Source organism: Aulostomus chinensis, chromosome 9 (genome assembly GCF_037954235.1).
Source record: "Aulostomus chinensis isolate RoL2024-O1b breed Wild chromosome 9, RoL_Achi_v1.0, whole genome shotgun sequence".
In the NCBI taxonomy this organism is placed as follows: Eukaryota; Metazoa; Chordata; class Actinopteri; order Syngnathiformes; family Aulostomidae; genus Aulostomus; species Aulostomus chinensis.
The window spans coordinates 14447573-14468431 of record NC_141328.1 but is presented as its reverse complement, the minus strand read 5'-3'; the positions used below and the strand labels follow the sequence as shown (position 1 = coordinate 14468431).

At 42.5% G+C, this 20859-nt stretch overlaps 3 protein-coding genes across 9 annotated transcripts in view; all 3 read left to right on the top strand.

Moving 5' to 3' along the window:
* The first annotated feature begins 464 nt into the window (after positions 1-464).
* Positions 465-11645, top strand: tbc1d25 (TBC1 domain family, member 25). Of its 3 annotated transcripts, XM_086213905.1 has the most exons (7): positions 465-599; positions 2412-2521; positions 2680-2834; positions 4033-4160; positions 4234-4422; positions 4848-5123; positions 5629-11645. In XM_086213905.1, exons 1-7 carry the CDS (start codon positions 555-557, stop codon positions 7288-7290), a joined length of 2565 nt encoding a protein of 854 aa, XP_086070031.1. In that variant the 5' UTR covers positions 465-554; the 3' UTR covers positions 7291-11645. The 3 variants fall into 3 exon arrangements, with proteins under 3 accessions (XP_086070031.1, XP_086070033.1, XP_086070032.1); XM_086213907.1 differs by lacking the exons at positions 465-599; positions 2680-2834 and having other exon boundaries at positions 2414-2521; XM_086213906.1 differs by lacking the exons at positions 465-599; positions 2412-2521; positions 2680-2834 and adding an exon at positions 2926-3050.
* A 392-nt stretch (positions 11646-12037) lies between these two features.
* ndufb11 (NADH:ubiquinone oxidoreductase subunit B11) lies at positions 12038-14388 on the top strand. Its single transcript, XM_086213908.1, has 3 exons — positions 12038-12262; positions 12572-12702; positions 14187-14388. The coding sequence occupies exons 1-3, from the start codon at positions 12089-12091 to the stop codon at positions 14314-14316; spliced, it is 435 nt and encodes a 144-aa protein (XP_086070034.1). The 5' UTR covers positions 12038-12088; the 3' UTR covers positions 14317-14388.
* A 735-nt stretch (positions 14389-15123) lies between these two features.
* The window catches only part of rtel1 (regulator of telomere elongation helicase 1), a 29372-nt gene continuing 23636 nt past the window's right edge, over positions 15124-20859 (top strand). For 4 of the 5 annotated variants that reach the window (XM_086213902.1, XM_086213901.1, XM_086213900.1 and 1 more), the window contains exons 1-4: positions 15124-15416; positions 17721-17919; positions 19649-19742; positions 20182-20263. In XM_086213902.1, the coding sequence (XP_086070028.1) occupies positions 15315-15416; positions 17721-17919; positions 19649-19742; positions 20182-20263 (477 nt within the window). In that variant the 5' untranslated portion in view covers positions 15124-15314. Of the gene's footprint in view, positions 15417-17720; positions 17920-19648; positions 19743-20181; positions 20264-20859 lie in introns of those variants that run through there. The other variant, XM_086213903.1, reaches the window with a different exon arrangement.

Below are 20859 nucleotides of genomic sequence, written 5' to 3'. Positions count from 1 at the left end.
CCTGCTGCATAATATTTGTGTATTCCAGTAGGAGCATTCAATCCGAAAACCACTGACCTCTAAAAGTTGCGTGTTCCAGTTGTGCTTCTCTGATTATGTCTTCTTCTTCTTCTATTTTCTATGCAAAATCTTCGTTTCTAAAGTAACCAGTAACTGATGGGTTCAGATACTGTAAATGTAAGGAAGAAAAGGTGCTATATATCCTTTGAATGTAGGGGAGTAAATGTAAAAATTACCATAAAATACTATTACTCAGTAAAGCATACATACCATAACACTGTTGTTCAGTGCAGTACTTGAGTAAATATATTTTGTTACTTTCCACCACTGTGGTATTATGAAAGGTTGTCAAGTAAAACTGTACTGTAATTCCAAATTAATGCGGTTCATACTCCAGTCCAGGAGGTGGTGGAATTTCACCTATATGTTCATATCCAGCCACCAATCAAAACACGAGAAGAGAAGTCACCAACCAGCAGCTCGGCCAATGCTACCCTCTCTCAGTGCTGCTCACTATGTCGGTGTAGAAGAAAAACAAGCACCCTGATCCGACCATGGCGGGCGAGGAGGAGAGGGGGGTGGTTCGAGTCAAAGTCAAGGTAGGACCACAATACCTTTAAGATAGTTAGTTCGCTATAAGTACCGTTCCTGTGAGCTAACCTGTCTACTGTCTTAGCTCCTACTGTCGGCTTGTGCTAACGTCAATGTTCCACGTCCTGCGGTTGGACGTCATGTCTGGGACAGCTATATCAGTTCTGCTTTCTGTTTCATCAGACCCCCCACCACAGCCATGTCTTCTTCATGACAGTCACTGTTGTCGTGTAAAGCCCATTATCATACGCAGTGCTATCGCTGTATATCAACCCTCGCAGACTGACGTCACCTGTATGCTCAGCGAACGCGTGTGCGCGCGCGCGCGCTGTGGACAATATTTATTGACGTCAAAAGTCAGCTGGATTCATGTTGTCGTGGTTAATAAAACATTGCGGTTTGGTTGTTAATTATTGAATAACAATTTTGTGATATTGTACTATTGACTATTGAGGTGAAAGGTCTAGCTGTAGAGCCTCTCACGCGGTGTTATTGTTCACCAGCTGACTGGTGTCCACATAAATACAACAGGCTGGGTTAGAGAAGCAGCTATCGTCTCTGAGGCATCTTTTGTCATAAACAGTATAAGTGACTGTTCTCAACACTTGTCTGGTTTGCTTCAAATGCTCTTTCTTACAGTTGACATAACTTGATGCCTTTTTATATCAAAAATAGCTCTGCGGCTCAGTATTGATCTCATCTCATATCTAAATTGCAGTTAATTGCAGCAATATTGAAATTGTGATATGATTCACTATATTAATGTGTCCCACAAGGTTTGCTTGGAGCAGGGTTGGCCTGGCTCCTCTTCCTCTGTTACTCAGTGTGATCTTTTAAAATGGGCCTAAACTGCTGGCCCCAGGTGTGTCCAATTGATTGCAGTGGGCAGGTCAAGGCCAAAATTTCAGTTCTGATTTTTGTTGTTGATGTACCAGTCCAGTCCTGGTGTCCTCAGGTTGACAATATGAGTTGAAAGACAGAATCCCTTCATGCTTATCGGTGGCGGGAGCACATCTCACTTATCCACAGCTAGTTGTACATTCTCTTATTATCCAGGTTAACTTATCCCAGCTAGCTTGAGGATAGTGCTGCAGCCATCCATGGTGGATGCAGTTTCTCTTCCTCAGTGACTATTACATTGTTGTGGAAAAATATCAGTTTCCCTTAAAGTCATTAGGCTAACTGTATATAGACAAAAAAAAAAAAGACAGAGAGGAACATGAAGGCTGTTGCAGAAGAATCTAAGCTTGGAGCTAATGAAGAAAGCAATTTCTCACACGCAAAAGGGATAGCATTTATGTTATCAACATCTGTACAGATGTTCCTCTGTTCCGAATGATGATGAGAGGCATCTTTCTGTATAAAGCAATATGGATATCGTGAGATTCAAATCTGTGGAGGTCCTTTGTCAAGCGCCTCTATACCCAGGAGGGGGCGAAAGTCTGCAAGTCCTTGCTTGAGATCAAATAATTGACTACCAGACTCAGTGTAACTACATTTTACACATTGATGACTTTTGCATATCATTGAACATACCACTTACTGTCTACCCTTTCAGGTTTACAGTGATTCTTTTTTCCATTTTAATTCAGTGGCGGTTTGCAGGAATCTCCAAACTTTGGTCTTTTTAGCTGTGATGTTGAGGCATGGCTGGCATGTTCCCCACTCTCTCAATAGTGCACACTTGTTGCGTCCACAGTGACATTTGGAGAGCAAAAAGCTAGTGATTTTCTGACCTTTGTTTTTGATCAAAACTCAGTGGGTTAAGAGTGGCATGTTTTGTTGGAACTTTTCACAAATTGTTATGTCATGCTTTTCAGAAATGTGACGGGGTGCTTCCTGTGGAGTTCCGCTCCTTTGCTGTTGATCCTCAGATAACGTCACTGGAGGTCCTGCAGCATATTCTCATCAGAGCCTTTGATTTAAACGGGTAAGAGGGACCACCCTGGTCCGCACTCAAAGCTATCACACCTAAGTCCTAACAAGAGCTACTGTGTGTGTGTGTGTGTGTGTGTGTGTGTGTGTGTGTGTGTGTGTGTTTGTGTGTGTGTGTGCGCGTGCATGTGTGTGTTTGCTTCCTCAAACCAGGAAGAGAAATTTCAGTATCAGCTATCTTTCTCGAGATCGAAGTGGTGCTGAGGTGTATCTGTCACTGTTGTCTGACTGGGATTTGGATGTTGCATTCGTCAGTGCAGCCAAACCATATCTGCAGCTAAAGATGGATATCAAGCCTTCAGAAGACAGTAAGAGCAGTGCTGCATCCAACATACAGCTCACAGAAATAATCAAAACTTTGAAGGTTCTCAGAAATAGGAATAAATCAAGGTTTATCGTCATACTAGAGCAAAGTCCCACTCTGTATTAACCAGGCAACACAAGGCCTGGAAGATCCAAGGTTTGAACCATTACCAGACAGCTGCTGCTGTACCCTCTGACCTAAATGCCTCCCTCATGTGAATGTGAGTGAGAAATCCAATAATAAATAGATAAGTTTGGAACTAGCTGTGTAGAAGTGGGTAGAATGCTGAAGGATTGTGGTTCATTGTGTTACTTGTAACAGCAGATTTCAAACTAGCTTAAAAACTTTACTTTTTGACAAACTTCTGAGAATGCATGTACGCCATTTAGACAACACAGAGATACCTGCAATTGTTTTTGACAAAGGTCGATCGCTCCACAAGAGACAAACTAATGTTTAATGTTGCTCAATTTTCCCCTAGGAAAATTAAGGACAATAAGGGCAACGAAAAAATCATTTTAAAATATTCAGTTTTTAAGACAAAATGCAGAAATTTTGCACCATTCATTTTTTACATAAATATTTAAGGTTCCTTTAGGGAGAATTTGCTGGAGTGATTACAATAGTGGTCATGCTGAAATGCCAGTTTTTTTGATCAATTAAAATCTGTCTTACTGATTTCTGGAGGGCAGTCTGAAAATGCTGTTGAGCAAGTTTGCTGTTAATTGAGCTAAAATGTAGAAGGAGCTATTGGTTTAACAAGTCTGACAGTTGTTTAGAAAAACAGAGTGATGGATTTCAAAATTGTTGCCAGCTTCATGTAGGCAGTTGGTGTGGCACTGCCATCGGGACTATTAGGTGACCAAGCTAGTTTAGGAAGTTTGGCACAGGACTGTATCTCTGTGCAAAACTTTGTTTATTTTCATGGATGGGAGCATGGATTTCAGCCCAGCTGCATAAATACAGCCTGGCCCCTCAATATTTTAGAAACACAAGTTAATAATTTCACAAAGATACTGTAGTTTCACCAGGTGTCCAAGATCCCTTAACTTTTGCTTGGTTTGAGCGGTATTTGTAGAGCTCTTTGACTACCACAAAGGCACTATATGAATACAGTCCATGTATCACGTTGACTATATATCATTGTGAAGTGATGATTGTCTCAGATACTTTTACAAAGTTCGACTTCTGTTCAAACGTAGGTCCTGTTATGGAGGACTGGGACATCATCAGCCCTAAAGATGTGATCGGCTCTGAGCAGCTTCTTGCTGATAGGACCAGGTCTTTGGCATCTGCAGCTCTTCCCTTCACCCAGTCCTTATTGTCACAGGTGGCTTTGCATTCTGGAACTTTCTTCACACTCCCCCTACTAGATAGACTACTCACATTATACTTGTGTTCAGGTGGGCCGGACCCTGTCAAGAGTCCAGCAGGCCTTCAGCTGGTCCTATGGGGAGGAGATAAAGCCTTTCAAGCCCCCTTTGAGTGACGCTGAATTTCACAGTTACCTTAACGGACAGGGTCAGTTGACACGACCGGAGGAACTGCGACTACGGATCTACCACGGTGGCGTGGAGCCCTCGCTGCGCAAGGTGCAACTCAACATCTTAATCAGTCATCACATTTGGTCCAGTTAGTTTGTCAGTTGTCCTGGTTGATTCTGGTTCCCACAGACTCCTATTTGTGATTCAGAGCACAGTGTTTGAGAAATATTAGAAAAATATTGTTTCATTTGTCACAACTGATGATGTGTGTATATCTATCGATCTATTGACTGATCGATCTATGGATCCCTGATCTGTCGATTGCGATATAAACACATTGTCATTGTTAAGCCTTTCCCCACTCTTCACACCAAAGCTCAATGGAAACAAGCTTATCATGTCATTTCCTGTGTCTCCTGCATAAAAAACCACTGTAGGATAATTATCTTGGTTAAGGAGTGTGATATATGAATAGTTAGCTTGTTGAAATGATTTCAAAATCTTTCCTGTAAGCATTGTTTGCTGTGGTATAGGTTGTTTGGCGGTACCTCTTGAATGTCTACCCTGACGGGCTGAGCGGACAGGAAAGAATGGACTACATGAAGCGGAAGACGAGGGAGTATGACCAGCTAAAGAGAGAATGGAAGGCCCGAGTCAGCAACGAGGACCTTGACTTTATCCGTGGAAATGTTCTCAAAGATGTCCTGAGGACAGACCGAGCCCACCCATACTATGCAGGCTCAGAAGACAGTCCACATTTGACAGCCCTCACAGATCTCCTTACGACCTTCGCCATTACACATCCACAGGTGTCAAGCGATCCTTCATCATGTGACTTGTTGGCTTTATAATTTCAAATGAAAATGCATAGCTTCAGCTTTTAATATTTACAAGTAACTTTGGTTTAAATAAATCTCAATATCATGAGCAACTACAGTTGACAACCTTGAGATCAAACCTAAATATGCAATGATTTCTGCACGTTGATAAGTGAGGCTTTGGGGTCTACCTTTCCTCTAACAGACCCCAGTTAGTGTACTATTTTACATATCCAAGAAGGTTGTGGAAAGTTGCATTGTGGCTCAAGGACAAACACATTTAATGTTGGGGAAAATGTGAGAAATGTACCTTTTTATAGGAAAAAAAACCTCAGCAATTTTTAGTTTCTGTTGTAGAAAGTATAGATTTTTAGTCTTTCTGCAAATTTTATTTATAGTTTTTTTTTTTGTTCTCAAAAACTATGTTCTTGATTTAGAACTGTGCTTGTCTTTGTCAGTTTTACTGTCTAACGAGTGTGAATGTGTTGTTTTCCAGATTTCATACTGTCAAGGAATGAGTGACATCGCCTCACCTATACTTGCGGTGATGGACAATGAAGCTCATGCATTCATTTGCTTTTGTGGCATTATGAAACGTTTGGAGGGGAACTTCCGGCCAGATGGGCAGCTCATGTCTATTAAGTTTCAGCATCTAAAGTTACTTCTTCAGTACTCCGACTCTGAATTCTATTCCTATCTGGTATCCCGAGGAGCTGACGACCTCTTTTTTTGTTACCGCTGGTTACTTTTGGAGCTCAAGCGAGAGTTTGCATTTGACGATGCTCTGAGGATGCTGGAGGTTACTTGGAGCTCTTTGCCCCCAGACCCTCCTGAAACTGAAGTGGAGCTTCTTGGACCACCATCAGAGGCAGATGAAGCCATGGTACAATCCACAGATAAAGACAAGACAGTGGAGATCTGTGTTGGAGATGACAAGCAACAAAAAGAGAAGCAGCGGAGACGACATATGCTGAGACCCTCAAGAGAAGAACCAGATGTCTGCACGGATGCTGTCTTAGAGGACAAGGACAGGCAGGATTTGGATATGTCACAAGAGAACATGGAAAAGGCCGATTTACCAGCTCCCCCTTTAGAGAGGCAAACTAGTTTTGGAGAGTTTAAATACTATACTTGCCAAAATGAAGATAGCTTTGATATGCAGGAAGTTGAGCAGTCACAGGGGCTGGTACCTTCAAGGTCAGTATCGAGAATTCCTCTCCGCCAGTCCACAGTTGACAGTGAGGAGGACCCAGGAGAAAGAACACCTCTCATTAAAAACTGTGGCAATGGTTCCTCACCTGGCTCACCACCTCTTCAGTTCCCTAGTGGCCTACCCCCCTGGAAAACAGGCTCATCTGTTGCTCACACACCTTCAGCTTCTCCTTCCAGCTGGCCAGGTGCTTCTCCAGATTCTCCTCCACAATCCACAGCTCATGGAAGAGAGGCCTTACCAAGAACTGTCTCAAGAGTACTGAATTCTTCCGCCCAAGTGCTCAGCAGTACTGGGATCATCTCACCCTCAGCCCACGCTGTAAAATCATCTGCAGCATCTTTCTCGCACACACAGAATCGATCCCTTCTTTCTTCACCTATTTTGTCTTTTGGAAGAGGCCCCTCGCTTCCTGGTTCCAAGTCATCTTGCAACAATCTCCCTTCTCCTGGCAACAAATCCCCAAGCACCACAGCTAACACACCTAACTCTGCAAAAGCTGAAACCACCAGCATCAAACCATGTTCACTTCCGCCTCCTCAAGAGTTCGGAAAAGGCAATCCCTTCATGCTTTTCCTGTGCCTATCCATTCTGCTGGAACACCGGGATCATATCATTAAAAACAGTTTGGATTACAATGAGTTAGCCATGCACTTTGATCGCCTTGTGCGGCGCCACAACCTAAGCAGGGTGCTGCAGAGAGCCAAGGCCTTATTTGCAGACTACTTGCAGAGTGAAGTGTGGGACTCAGAAGAAGGGGATGAGGTTAGCTCAGACTCCCCAACATCAGCTACTGCTGCTCAACACTCCCCTTCTTCAACCTTCTCTGCCAGGCCCATTTACAGTCCTTTAGCATCCCCTCAGTCATCTTCTCCAAACTCAACTTACAACCTTGCAACTACCATTCCCTCGCCAACAACTCATGTCCCTCTCTCTCCCACGCCTTGATCCCCAGTGTCTCATTGACTCGCCTTCTTCAGTGAACTTGTCAGAAGACTGATGGAAGTGGTTTTATTTTTTAGACAGCCTCACACATGGAAATGGGCTAGTACTTATCTTTTCATTCTGTGTATGCTTGAATACATATATTCATTATGCCTGCAACAACATAATTTTTTTTAAAAATATTCCTTAACCTCTTAAGTTAAGGCTTTTGTTGTCCGTACTTCAAGAAGGGATGAAAGAATTGCCCTTCTCATCACATCCTCTCAGTTTAATGATGCATGACATGTTAGACAAAATGGGAATGGCTGGGTTACAGGTGCAAGCCTGTGGTGCTAAAAGCTCAAGGCTGTGAGACTTATTTATTGGAAGTCAAGGTTTGGTCTTGTTTTTAAATGATGTCTTCAATGACTTTTGCAGGAAAAGAGCATGGATACCAAGTCAGTCTTTCCAAAATTTACAGGTTTAAAAATAAAAAAAACACACCAATACAAGAGTAAGACATTTCTCAAATTACTGAGTGCTACTAATGAATTAATAGTAATATATAAGTAATAATTTAATGATAAATTGATTGAAAGATGCAAAGTTTATGCCTGTGCTATGGTGGCCAGAGAGTAGTGCTGTGCAATGAGCAAACCTCACTCTTTGACACCTTAAGAGATGCACTGACAACTGATACTAGTGCTTATGGGTTTTAGCCTCCTTGCTAATGCATGAAACTGCCATGCCATTGGTACAGATGTGATGGACAATACATACACGCTAATGGTTACACTAATGTCTTGGCTTTATGAATCAACCTCACAACCATACAAATCAGAGAGCATCAGAAAGAGGCTGAGCTGTCACATGCAAATACCAACACTTGTGATTTGGTGAGGACAACATGTTTATACAGTGCTTGAAAGATTTCTCGGGCTGGGGGGGGGGGGGGGGTCTACTGGGCTACTGGGCTACTGTGTGTCCACACAGCTTAGTTGTTGGATCATGTGTCGCTTTTGCTTGGTTGGAATGAGAACATGGAGCCACACGGCCTTTAGCAGATCAGTTTGACAACCCTGATTTAGGCTGTACTCAGGAGGTAATTGTGATGATGTATAAACGTGTCACTGTCATGACGCTAGTCTTCTGACTAGCTACTTAACGTCACCTGTCAGTCACTGACAGACAACGGTTGAAAGTTTGACCTTCTGAGGCACTAACACTGAGTTGGTGGAAATAGGCTACGCCGAGGTTGTTTGCCTTCTCTCATGTTATTTAAATGCTGTTCCACAATCCCAACTACCTGAACATGTGATAAGGAAGAGATGCTGTTAAACTGCATTATGGGGAATGTTGATTAGGAGGTAGGATGTTTTCAGAGCTCAACCAAGCAGAGGCCAGAAGTCAGAGGACCTTGCCTTATATTACCTTTGCTGCTGTGATTATCACCTTTTTTGTAATGCCTCTCACTGGACTACCAACTGTATGAAAGTGCTAAACAAGTTTCTGGAACGGCCCTGGAATGGCCCATGAAGAAGCGAGCCACGTTGTCCCCAGCTGCTTAGTAGCAGTGTTCTTTTTGGAGTGCTGATGGGTGGCCGAGCCAGAGACATGGACCTGGACAGTAACATTCCAGCATGTCTTTTTAATCCAAAGGATATTGCCTTTTTATTGTGTCATTTTGTTGCCATAAGCTTGATGTGTTTGCTGTCTCTGCTTCAGTCACACCAACATCTCTGCAGGTCTCCACTTGATGTGTAAATATTGTGGAGAGATGACTTCTATGATCCTGAATGAGACGAGGTTGAGCTGAGGGGACAAGTGCCAGTTACATGTTCGACTCTGGCTACAGAACACATCTCAGATTTTTTTTTTTTCTTCAAAGAAGAAAAATTGGAACAGTACAAATACTTTGAAACACTGCATACAATCTGTATGTTCTTTTCTGTCATGTTTTGGACGGGTCTTTGCAGATTTGCATCATGTTTTGGTTTCTGCTGTTTCCCAAAGACTCCCAAAAAAATGTCAATGTTCTGTTTTATGTCAAGGGAACATTGGACACGTTTGTCTACATGAAGCTTCTTGAATTGCCCCTTGTAGGTGTCACACATCTACACTTGCTTCATGTGGTGAGGAGGTCTAACAGTCCTGGCTGAAGGATTAGTAAAGCGGAATAGGATGTGATGCAGAGCAGAGAGCACAAGACAAAACCACGAACCTTCATACAAACGTGCCTCACATGTTTGCGTCAGTAGCCTTGAACGATTAATCATCTTTCTCTTTTATGTAGAAACTGTGTTGCTTTCAGCGTTTTAGGTTTGAGGCACATTCAGTCCATGTGGGACAGATGGATATGGTTGGTATCCAATTGCTGACTTTTGACTCAAAACATGCTTGGTGTCACGCATTACATTCACTGGGACAGTCGGCCATTGTTAAACGTTTCAGATCGATCAAAGCAATTGATTGAATTGCACTGAGTGTATACTGTATTTGTGAGTGCTGTATGTCAGTGACATTTTTTGAGAAGCTGCTTTCGAGAAAAGAAATAGATTTCTTAGACACTCTGTAACAATGAAACCACCGTCAAATGAAAATACCCTCGAACAAATCAGTTTGGATTTACACGAAATGCTGAAAACTAAACCTAAATGATGTCAAATAACAGTAATTGAGTGAACATTTGACACTTGTCTCAAGATGATGTCATGATGCGCTTCTAGTCTTGTTGATCTTTGGACTGGAGTCATTATGTCATTAAGTTTTCTTTGTATTTTTCCATCTGTGCCATACTTATGAACATGATGTTTCAGAAGCAGCTTGAGGAAAGTCTTCAAATTGACACAAACATCCCCCCCCCCCTCCCGTAGTCAGAAGAAGTTGGAGGTCGAAGTCTTCGGGACTGACACAATTTCACATAACTGTCTGAAAGATGAAAGGAAGAGATGATGTGTTATACTGAAAAGGTCAAAGGTACACTGCTCTGTGACATAATATTCTGCAAAACCAAATTTCTTATCATTATTGGCTGAGCCATGAGTCAGAAGTGTCTTGAGTGTCCAGTGTCATCTAATTGATGAAGTGGACATCATTCACATATTCTCAAATGTCCAATTCTGTGCATAAATGAGAGAATGAGACTTAATTGCATTGTTTAAATGAGTTTATAATCTCTAAGGTTTGTTAATCCCGTTAAAGCATTCAAGGTCATCCTGAGATCTGTTTTTAATATTTTTTTCAACTTGTATGCACCTCTCAGTACGTCCCAGTACAGTTCAGCAGCACAAACGTCCGACCTTCAACCCTAATAGAACATGGTCATGAAGTGTCGTGGTATGCTTTATACTTAAACTGCCCGCAGTGTGAATTGTGAACTGATGGATGTATAATGTTCTAAAGGGTGTTGGTCCTCCTCATGATATAGAGATGGTGAACAGTTAAGTCCTGTTTCTCGTCCACTTTCACATTGAGGGAAAAGATATGAAGCCAGATTTTCAGCTGCTCCTGGCTTCTTACGGTACACCACTGTTGCTCTCAGTGTTTATATTCTAGAACATCATGTGATCAAACACCACAGTCAGCAAGTCTTTTGAATTGTTGCACATTTCAGAGAAATACTGAAACACAAACTTTTATTCTTCAGTGATTTTGTACTTGAAGACCTGTGGACTCTAAGTGGCCTATTTTGGTTGGTCTCCAAGCTCTCTGACAGTCCGCCTCCAACAGGGGAGTCACTCTTTGACAGCTGCTGGCGTCAGGGGTGTCATTGGTCATGGGGGGTCCTTGTTATTGTGGTCATCATTGTACTCTTATAATTAGTTTTGCCTCCTTTTGTATATCAGTATTTAATAGCAGATTTAAAAAGAACTGAAGTCATTGGCTGAACTATGAGCTAGCAATATATGCATTTGTAAAAAAAAGTTTTGTTCATCATTAAATTATTTACATGCACAAAAGTTTAATCATACAACACAAAAATGTTACTGGTTGTATATTGGACATAAATAAATATTCAATGCAAGTTACTGGGAGAGTGGTTTGTATGTATTTTGCAATGAGCTTGTAGGATGTGTGCTAACATGACTATTTTGAAGTTTTAACAATGATTTACTCACATGAGATGAAATGACCCACAATTCCTGGGGGCCCAATAGCAGTGGTTTGTTGTTCAAATGTAAAATTTATTTCCAGAGCTTTTTTTTTTTTTAAAGTCTAAACCACAGAAATTTTGATTGAAGGACATCTGAGATCGAAGGTTGAGGCAAAGGATGAGGTAAATGACCCAGCAACCCAAGTTAGCCATGACACAGATATGACATAGCAGTTGGATGCTGGTGGCCCGTTGGAATTTGAATCGATATGCTGCACTCATGAGCATGTTAGAGCAGCCATCGTTTTCAAAATGTGTCATATTGTGGAGCCAAAGCTGACTGTCTAGCGTAACTGCGCTAACTCTCCAAGATATCCAACAATGTTTAGGTAGAAACTGTTATTCGATTGTAATTCTAACTAACTTAGACAGATTTTACTTTATTTTGCGTGTTAATCACCTGAGTAAGTTAATGAGAAATAACCTCACCTACCTCACGTCTCGCCCGTAGCCGCTGGGATAGGCTTCACCCCCCCGCGACCCTCAACAGGAATAAGCGGAAGAAAATGGATGGATGGATGGATGGAACTTGCCTATTTAGAACTGACTTGCACTACCGTGCGCCGCCTCTTGTCGGCAGTATTGAGCTCTGTCAACTCAGAAAAGCAGGAGAAAGAGAACTTCATATTTCCGTTTCCGGAATAGAGGTATCCATTACTAACAGGCGAAATGTTGATCCGACTAGCACGTCTCAGACCATCTTTATCCGGAACCCTCCCAAATGTACAGGCTCGGTTGGTTTCGCAGTCTGAATCAAGCAGTGCCACAGGTTCGACCGTTGTGACCGGCAAGCACGGTCCTCAGGGGTCTGCCGGTCAACAGGAGGTCAACCAGTTTTTCAAGGTGAGTCTCTGTCTATGATTGGAGATGAATGTTAACATTCGTCTGCGGTGAAATATGTAGCTAGCGGACGAAATGCATGTCATAGAGGTTTGGGGAAGGCTTAAGCTCAAGCTGGGTAACGCCAAACCTGGCCCCGTGTGACAGCCAGTGACGTCACTGCATGTCAATAAACACAACACCTGTAATATCTGAATATTTATACAAACGGTTAATGGTCAACTCCTCCCGTCCTGTCTTGATCCAAGATGATATGACCGTACAGCATGGCTTTGGACTGTACCCTATCTCTCTCATCCTTGTGTGCTCCAGAACCCCAATTACCATGGCTTCTCTGATGACCCGGTGATTGATGAGTGGAACATGCGGTTGGGCTGCTTCTTTGGCATCTCAGTGGCTCTGGTCATTGGCGGTACCTTCCTCCACTACTTACCAGACCATGGGTGAGTCCTCACTTCATCTTTGCCTGTCTGGGATCACTTCTGCTCCCACTCATAAATATGAATTGATTCATTTATTAAATCATGATTACATTTGCTATCTGACAGCCTCTGAAGGTAAAGATAAGCTTTGTTCCTGAAAAATTTTGCAGATAATAAAACGTGTCGCTGCACAAACCTTCTGTGACAGGCAAGATGCTGATTGTTTGGAACAGCTTAACTATCATCAAGTTGTGAATACTTTTAGCTTTTCAGTATGTTGGACCACCCACTTTTCTCTCTCTCTCTCTCTCTCTCTCTCTCTCTCGCTCTCTCTCTCTCTCTCTCTCAAACTGCTAATCATATCAAAAGTCTTGCTTATTTCACCTTTCCTTGTGGGCACTCAGCATTGGTAGCAGGAGAGTGGCATGGTAACATTTGCAGTGTCTGATAGCAGGAAACTTGTGAGGTGTCAGTTTCTCCCAAAATGAATAGAGTACATGTCACATTTAATATTTATCACACTGAGATTTCAGGATGATGTGGTGGCATGCAGCTGTTGTTGATGTGGAGCCATCATGGACCTCAGCTAGCATGCCTAGCTACTCGCCTTGCTAGCTGTGCCATGCCACTTGCTGATTTTCCACCACTGAGAATAGCCTCACGGAGCTGAATTAAGTTTGCCACTTGAATGTCTCTGTAGTTGTAAAACACAAGGTGTTGAGAGAGAGATGTGAGCTCTTGCAAACAGAGATAGCTAGTTTAGGATGCCTCATCACTCACCTGCAGCTGAGACTGGTCAACAGTTACAGCCCAAGACCTTAAAAGGTTTGTTAGGTTGATAAGGTTTTAACACCTACATTCTCACCTTGAAGAGGCTTGAAATTTACATGAACACTAGTGATAAAAAAGGGGGCGGTAATCCCTGTATACATGTGTACAACACACCTCAGTATTAACACCAAGGGCAGAACACCCCACATCTTAACTGATTGTAGCTTATTCCCCAGTGTGTGCAATAGAGTAAAAAAATTGAGAAAAGGCACAAAAGGGAAAGTGTGCTGGAATCTTTTAATTTCCAATTCAATAATCACAGAAAAGTATTGCTATCGCCTTGCTGTCTCTGTAAAAGTCAACAAAGCAGGTCTGTCTCCGCAATCGGCTTAACAGGTTCATAAACCAGACATAGTCCAAAAAAGATGATAATTCCTTCAATAGAATTAAAATGGCAACATGAAATGAATGGATATTTCGATCAACATGCTAAACAGAAAAAGAGGTTGAATATGTTGTTTTAAAATTTTACACGCAGGACTAAGTAATGCTTTTAATCTAAAGGAGAGTGATTAAGTTCAATTACAAGTGGTCACAAGACATGCATTTAAGAGTCAAGTGCTAAGTCACTGGCCCTGAGCTTTCTGCTTGTTTTCATAGCCCTCAGGATGCAAACAAGTTCATTATGAAACCTTTATCACCGTGTGTGTGACCTTTTTTTGGTCTTTTTCCAGGATGCAGCAGTGGGCCAGGAGAGAGGCTGAGCGTCTGATCCTGCAGAGAGAGAAAGAGGGTCTGCCTCTCATAGAAGAGAACTACTATGACCCGAAAAAGATCATTCTCCCCAACCCTGGAAAGGAATAAGATTTTCACTGTCCCCTCACTGTACCTGAATATGACAATGATTATAATAATAGAATACATGTATATTTGTCATTGTTGTGTGTGGAAAATGAGTTTTTCAAGTGGCAGTGACAGTCTTGGTGAGTCATGACTCTTGAGTGTGATACAGTTCTGAAAGTTCTACATGGTCCCATCAGTTGAGTCACCAGTGCTGGATGACAGTGAAGGGGCTTTCTTGTTCTCCATGGATCCTGTCATTGACATGTGTGCCCCTCAGAAAATGTCCATGTTACTTGTGCTCAGAAGTAGACATGAGCAACAGCAAGAAGTAGATGAAGAATCTGTTGTTGACATGTCAAGGTCAAAGAGCTAACTATGCTAACTATTGTTCAGAAAATGTTCGCAGCCATTAATAGTAATTGTTGTCAGTATCAAGTGAGGGATAAATCATGCTATGAAGGATATATGAATGTAAACATACTGTAGCTAAGAAGAAGACTGAAAAGTTTGATCTGCGTGGGTATGATGACAAACACCAGTCATTCTGAAATTAGATTTTATGTACTGATTTGATTTTAGACCAAAATAAGACCATCCGGGTGAATAAAGCCTGAAACCTCTATTAACCAGGCTAGGACGACTTTTTTTTTCCTCTTCAAATTGTGAATGAGGCATTAGATGATATTATGAGAAAAAATGGGCTTAAACGATTTTACAATGATAAAACCTTGCCAGAATAGCAACAATGAAATATTTCCATTGTTCTGTGAGTACTTGGAGGCACCGGAGACTACGTCATCACGGTGACTGTGCACTGCGCATGTGTACCAAACGCAGCGGTTTCCTGGCGCCAAGCACAGAGAGATGAGGACGTTTCTGCCTGCAGATGCTGTTCACCGACACGCAGCCACCTGTTCGTCCAGGTTCCGTAATTGAGAGGTGCGCGAACGGTCACTTCAGTGTACAGGAGAGTACCGTTGGGGGCAGAGAGTGCTGGGACTGGCTCCAGGAGATCCGCGATGCCTTCACTGTCACTCAGAGGAGTGACTGTGGACTTCCCGTTCACTCCTTACGACTGTCAGCAGGAGTACATGAGCAGAGTGATCGAATGTCTTCAGAGGGTGAGTGACAGTCATCGTGTAAACGGTACCGTGACCAGCGGAAGCCTGCGGTGACCCAACATTTTCGTCACCAACACTTGAAAACTGAACTACACTAGCTGTGGTTTTGGTTCCATGAGGTGATCCACCAACCTGCGCTGTCCTTCAGGAACACACGTTTGATATTCTCTTACGTCAAGTAGATCATGGTTGACGTCGCGCTGAGCTGTGTATTCTTTAGTAATTGAAACGGGTGGCGGCTTCACTTAACACGAGTTTCACAACAACACGCGATTTCCCAGGATCCTTTTCGTAGGATGGTAACTGTGTCCACGACTACACAATCAAGTTTCTAAAATACAAAACAGTAAACACACTAGACTTTAAACCATAAAATACACAGAAAGAAAGGTTCGATTCTTCACATACCACCCCCCCCCCCACACACACAAAGGGAATATTGTTACCAGCAGCTGTAATTGATTCACCCAGCCTGCCTAAAATGACTCTTCTCTAAGTAAATTCAACAAAGTGCTTTTTTATGATGCTCCATTGATTAAAAGAAAAAAAAAACTTAAAAGAAGTAACTTTTCTTCACTGAATGAAATGTGTCTGTCCACTTTTGTGAACAATTGTTGGTACGCTACCGCCGACTGGTGGATGTGGTACCTGAACCAATGTCGACACTTCTGCTCCACACCAGTGCATGTTGACGTGTCCTTTTGGACTGGTGTTGGCTGAACGGTCTCTTTCCAGCCAAAGTCCATCACTTGTGAGTGGGCATCTTAGCTGATCCCCACTCCTCTTGTAAGTGAGGCTGGACTCCGTAGACAACTGGTCCTGTTTACTCCACTATCACCCTGGGAATCCACTCATTTCCTCAACCAGAGATATTCTGCAACTACAGTATATAGAAAGCAAAACCTGTCTACTGCTCATTGGTTTCTTAGCTTCTGCCCGTATTGCTTCCTATGAACAGCAACCAATGTGTCTGGGTGGAGAATGTCCAGTTTAGCATGCAGACACCTGTTCAGAAACACATCAGCAGACCACTGACCGGTAGTACATTTTGTAGTCGTGTGGTACTGCATTCAAAAGAGTGAAACTCTGCCCTCATGGTCAGCATTAGCTTTTCATTCTGTTTTTGAAAGTCTGTACATACCTACCTGCAAATATCAATTATTTGCCTTTTTAATTTAATTGAAGTGCATAATTTGAAGCTTTTGCAAGATTAATTGTCAGGATCTCACAAATCCAGCAGCCTCGCCGGTTAATTGGCACAGTGCAAATGCACTAGGATGGGGGTTGACAGTGGCTGCACACACTCAGCCAAAGATAAGAGAGCTAGCAAACTCTGGCAAACAGAGAAAAAAAAAACAGATACATGAAGGGGAAAGCTGCATCCCTATGATGTGTTTGTCCCTCACCTGCTGCTGAATGCATGTTAAACCAAATAGATGTCCCATCCCACAGCTTGGGGTTCAAACTTGTCATCACTCTCATTACTCTGTGTTTGTGTGTGTGTGTGTGTGTGTGTGTGTGTGTGTGACAATGTGTTGATATGGGCGTAATGGGCATCATCGCTCAGAGGTAGAGTGGCCGCCTTGAAGGACTGAAGGGTCACTGGTTTGATCCTCACCCCCAGTGACCATGTCGAAGTGTCCTTCGGCAAGATACCGAACCCATAATTGCTAGGTTGGTGCCTTGCATCGCAGCCTTCGCCATCAGTGTGTCAGTGTGTGTGTGAATGGGTGAATGAGATGACACTGTAAAGTGCCTTGAGTGCTGCTAAGGTAGAAAGGCTCTATATAAATTGAGTCCATTTACCATTTTGGTACAGAGCCTGACATGGGAGTGGATTTTAACTCAAGTCCCGCTTCATCATTCCATACTGTTCGTATGTATGGACTTGAGTTTCACTACAGCAGGTTCAGTGGAAGCAATTTAATAGACTCTGGATTGGTGTGTGGATTGGCACCATCATTTTAAACCAGAACTGCAAATGAATTAAGACTGGATTTCAATTCAACTCTTAAATACAAAGGTTTTTGTTTTTTTTAATAGATGTAGTCTGCGCACGAACCCCTGCTGTCTAAAGAGCCATGTGCTGAGGGAACGTGCAGGAATAACAAGAGTCTATGTAAACCTAACAATCTCATGTTACTACTGTGGTCATTTGCTGAAACATGTCATATGAAATGTTAATACGAAGCAGACGATAACACAGATCTGTAAACCTCTGTGAATGAATTTTAATATGCCAGGAGTTTTCCAGAATTCTCTCCAGATTGTGATACCATGTCCGTGTCTTTCTCTTTGTTCCAGAATGTGAATGGAGTTCTGGAGAGTCCCACGGGTACGGGGAAAACCCTGTGCCTGCTGTGTGCCACCCTGGCTTGGAGGGAGCACGTCAAGGACACCATCTCTGCACACAAGATAGCTGAGAGGATGAACAAGGAGGAGATGTCCACGGGCACACCCCTGGCCTCCTGGGGGACGGCTGCTACAGATGGTGATACACCGAGTATGTTCAGATCACATCAAACTGAATATACAGTGTTTAGTCAGGAACAAGATTCAGGCCGGGAGAGACCAGTGATGGCGTAAACCTTTCATGAAGATGAAAGACAGTATGTTGCACACCGTGAAGGGGCTGCTAGTAGAAGAGAAGAATTAACACACGTTGCTGTGTAACAACACTGTCAGACTTGTTTAGATTAGGGTTGCACCAGTAACGTTTTCAAGCCCAATACTTTGGCTTAGGATACCAGCCATGTCTCAGTGTGTTGAAGAGACTGGATCTTAGTTCCATGTGTAAGGTACTATCAAGCTTGACTGCCATGCTAACACTGGAAACAACATGTAATAAATAAGTACTGACATAAATTTACAGAATTGGTATTGATATAAAAAGTAAATAATTAAGTGCAAACTTGTTAAGTAAAAACTACTTGAAAGCTGCTGAAGCTTTCCTATTAGTTCCCTCCATGTTATTAGCTCCATTCATTCTATCCTCTCCCTTCATGATTTTCTCACCCTCCATGTTTTTCACTGACTCCATGCTTTTCACTCTCCATGCTATCAGCTCTCTCCATCCTATTAGCAGTGTCCATGCTATTGGATCTCTCCATACTATTAGCTCTCTCCATGCTATTAGCTCTCTCCATGCTATTAGCTCTCTCCATGCTATTAGCTCTCTCCATGCTATTAGCTCTCTCCATGCTATTAGCTCTCTCCATGTTATTAGCTGTCTCCATGCTATTGGATCTCTCCATACTATTAGCTCTCTCCATGCTATTAGCTCTCTCCATGCTATTAGCTCTCTCCATGCTATTAGCTCTCTCCATGCTATTAGCTCTCTCCATGCTATTAGCTCTCTCCATGTTATTAGCTGTCTCCATGCTATTGGATCTCTCCATACTATTAGCTCTCTCCATACTATTAGCTCTCTCCATGCTATCAGCTCTCTCCATGCTATTAGCTCTCTCCATATTATTAGCTCTCTCCATGCTATTAGCTCTCTCCATGCTATCAGCGCTCTCCATGTTGTCAGCGCTCTCCATGCTATCAGCGCTCTCCATGCTATTAGCTCTCTCCGTGCTATCAACTCTCTCCGTGCTATCAGCTCTCACCATACTATTAGCTCTCTCCATGCTATCAGCTCTCTCCATGCTATTAGCTCTCTCCATGCTATTAGCTCTCTCCATGTTATTAGCCTCTCCATGTTATTAGCTCTGTCCATGCAGTTGGATCTCTCCATGCTATTCGTGCCCTTCAATCAAAATGCAGCCTGCTGCAGGGGCTCTAGGGGCCTACAGATGATGCGTAGTCTGCACAACATTATGCAATACCACAGAGTTAAATTTCATGATCGTAGGCAGCATTGTCACCAATAACCAATTCAATTGAGTCCGTGAAGGACAAATATCAGAGTTGGACAAGTATATCCCTAATGTGGGCATGGACGCACATCTGAAGTGACTCGGCTCATTCAAGTTGATGTGAGTTGTTGGACATTTTTCTCTTGTCATGCTCCATACAATTGTACACCTGATATTAAGATCTGTCCTGAGCGATCTGACTGGAAGTGCTCAGCCTTAATAGCAGGTGGGAACACACTCTGAATGTCTGAAGGCTGGCTGAACAGGGGACGGTGGCTCTAGATTCTCCTGCCTGCTATAACTCTGAAATTGAATCATCATTATTATGATTTATGATTCTCATTATTGTTGTGTGATGTCACTGTTTTGCAGCCAACTACACAGATGTTCCCAAGATTATATATGCATCCAGGACACACTCCCAGCTCGCCCAAGTTGTCAGTGAGCTAAAGAACACTTCATACAGGTAAACGCCCCTGTTTCCACACATACAATCAACAAATACATCATGCAGTATCACTGTTATGTGTGTAGCGTACAAAATCAAGTCCTCATTATTTTTTTTGGGACTATTATTGAGTGTTATTGTGCACAGGGTTCAAACTGAACTTTTAAGCCCACCAACAGCTAAATGTCTGGTAGATTAGACACATTTTTACATGCATATATATGCATGAATGTACAGTACAGTTTTGTGTTTTGAATTTCCAGTAACAAAATAAAACAAATCAACAAAGCCTGATAACTCCCTGAAACAATTGGATTGTTTCATTAAATGTCTATGAATTTGTTTTACTAAATGATTATCAAATCAAGCTCAAGATAACTATTTGTGAGTAAAATACAGTTTTTAGGTGAAGTATGGCTCATTCTCTCCACCCTTGAGTGACTTTTTCTTTTGTCAGACCTAAAGTGTGTGTGTTGGGATCAAGAGAGCAGCTGTGCATCCACCCAGAAGTGATGCGTCAGGAAAGCAACCACATCAAGGTGAGGGAATTAAATATCTCTCTCTTTCTCTCCCTGTCTTTCTGTCTGTCTGTCTGTCTCTCTCTCTCTCTCTCTCTCTCTCTCTCTCTCTCTTTCCTTTCTACTTCCTCATCGTTTATCCTTGTACTCAGTCTTTTTTTTTTTTTTTTTTTAGATATGAACATATATTGTGATAGTGTGCAGATGTTAATCTGATCTGTTACTGTTTGACTGTACACCGTGTGTGTGACAGAGTACTGGCAGGTCAGGGAAGATCAGGTCAGATCAGATCTAGATCAGGGGAGTTGGTGAGAACCTGGTCACTCAATGAAGAGCCTGCAGGGGAAGTTCCAAAAATAGCATCAGTGACTGCAGAATCCAGAACGCACCCCAATACACCCCAATTATTTATTTAGTTGTTTTTTTTCAACATCCTTTCCCGACTATTGTAGAGGAATTTTATGAGAAGAAAAAATTTGTTGGACACAAGAAACAGGCTGGATCTGGCTCTATCTGATACAGAAGTCCAAGGTTCGCGGTGAGATGAAGTTGAGTCAACTCGCCCAGAACATTTGAGTTCCACCCCTCGTCAACAGTCAGACACTACCAGTAGCACC

Excerpts from the sequence above, each read along its gene's own strand:
- ndufb11 (XM_086213908.1), top strand. The coding sequence starts at position 12,089 with ATGTTGATCCGACTAGCACGTCTCAGACCATCTTTATCCGGAACCCTC. Across the intron at positions 12,263-12,571 it reads AGGTCAACCAGTTTTTCAAG|AACCCCAATTACCATGGCTT; the intron begins GTGAGTCTCTGT and ends TGTGTGCTCCAG. Across the intron at positions 12,703-14,186 it reads CACTACTTACCAGACCATGG|GATGCAGCAGTGGGCCAGGA; the intron begins GTGAGTCCTCAC and ends GTCTTTTTCCAG.
- tbc1d25 (XM_086213905.1), top strand. The coding sequence starts at position 555 with ATGGCGGGCGAGGAGGAGAGGGGGGTGGTTCGAGTCAAAGTCAAG. Across the intron at positions 2,835-4,032 it reads TATCAAGCCTTCAGAAGACA|GTCCTGTTATGGAGGACTGG; the intron begins GTAAGAGCAGTG and ends GTTCAAACGTAG. Across the intron at positions 5,124-5,628 it reads TCGCCATTACACATCCACAG|ATTTCATACTGTCAAGGAAT; the intron begins GTGTCAAGCGAT and ends GTTGTTTTCCAG.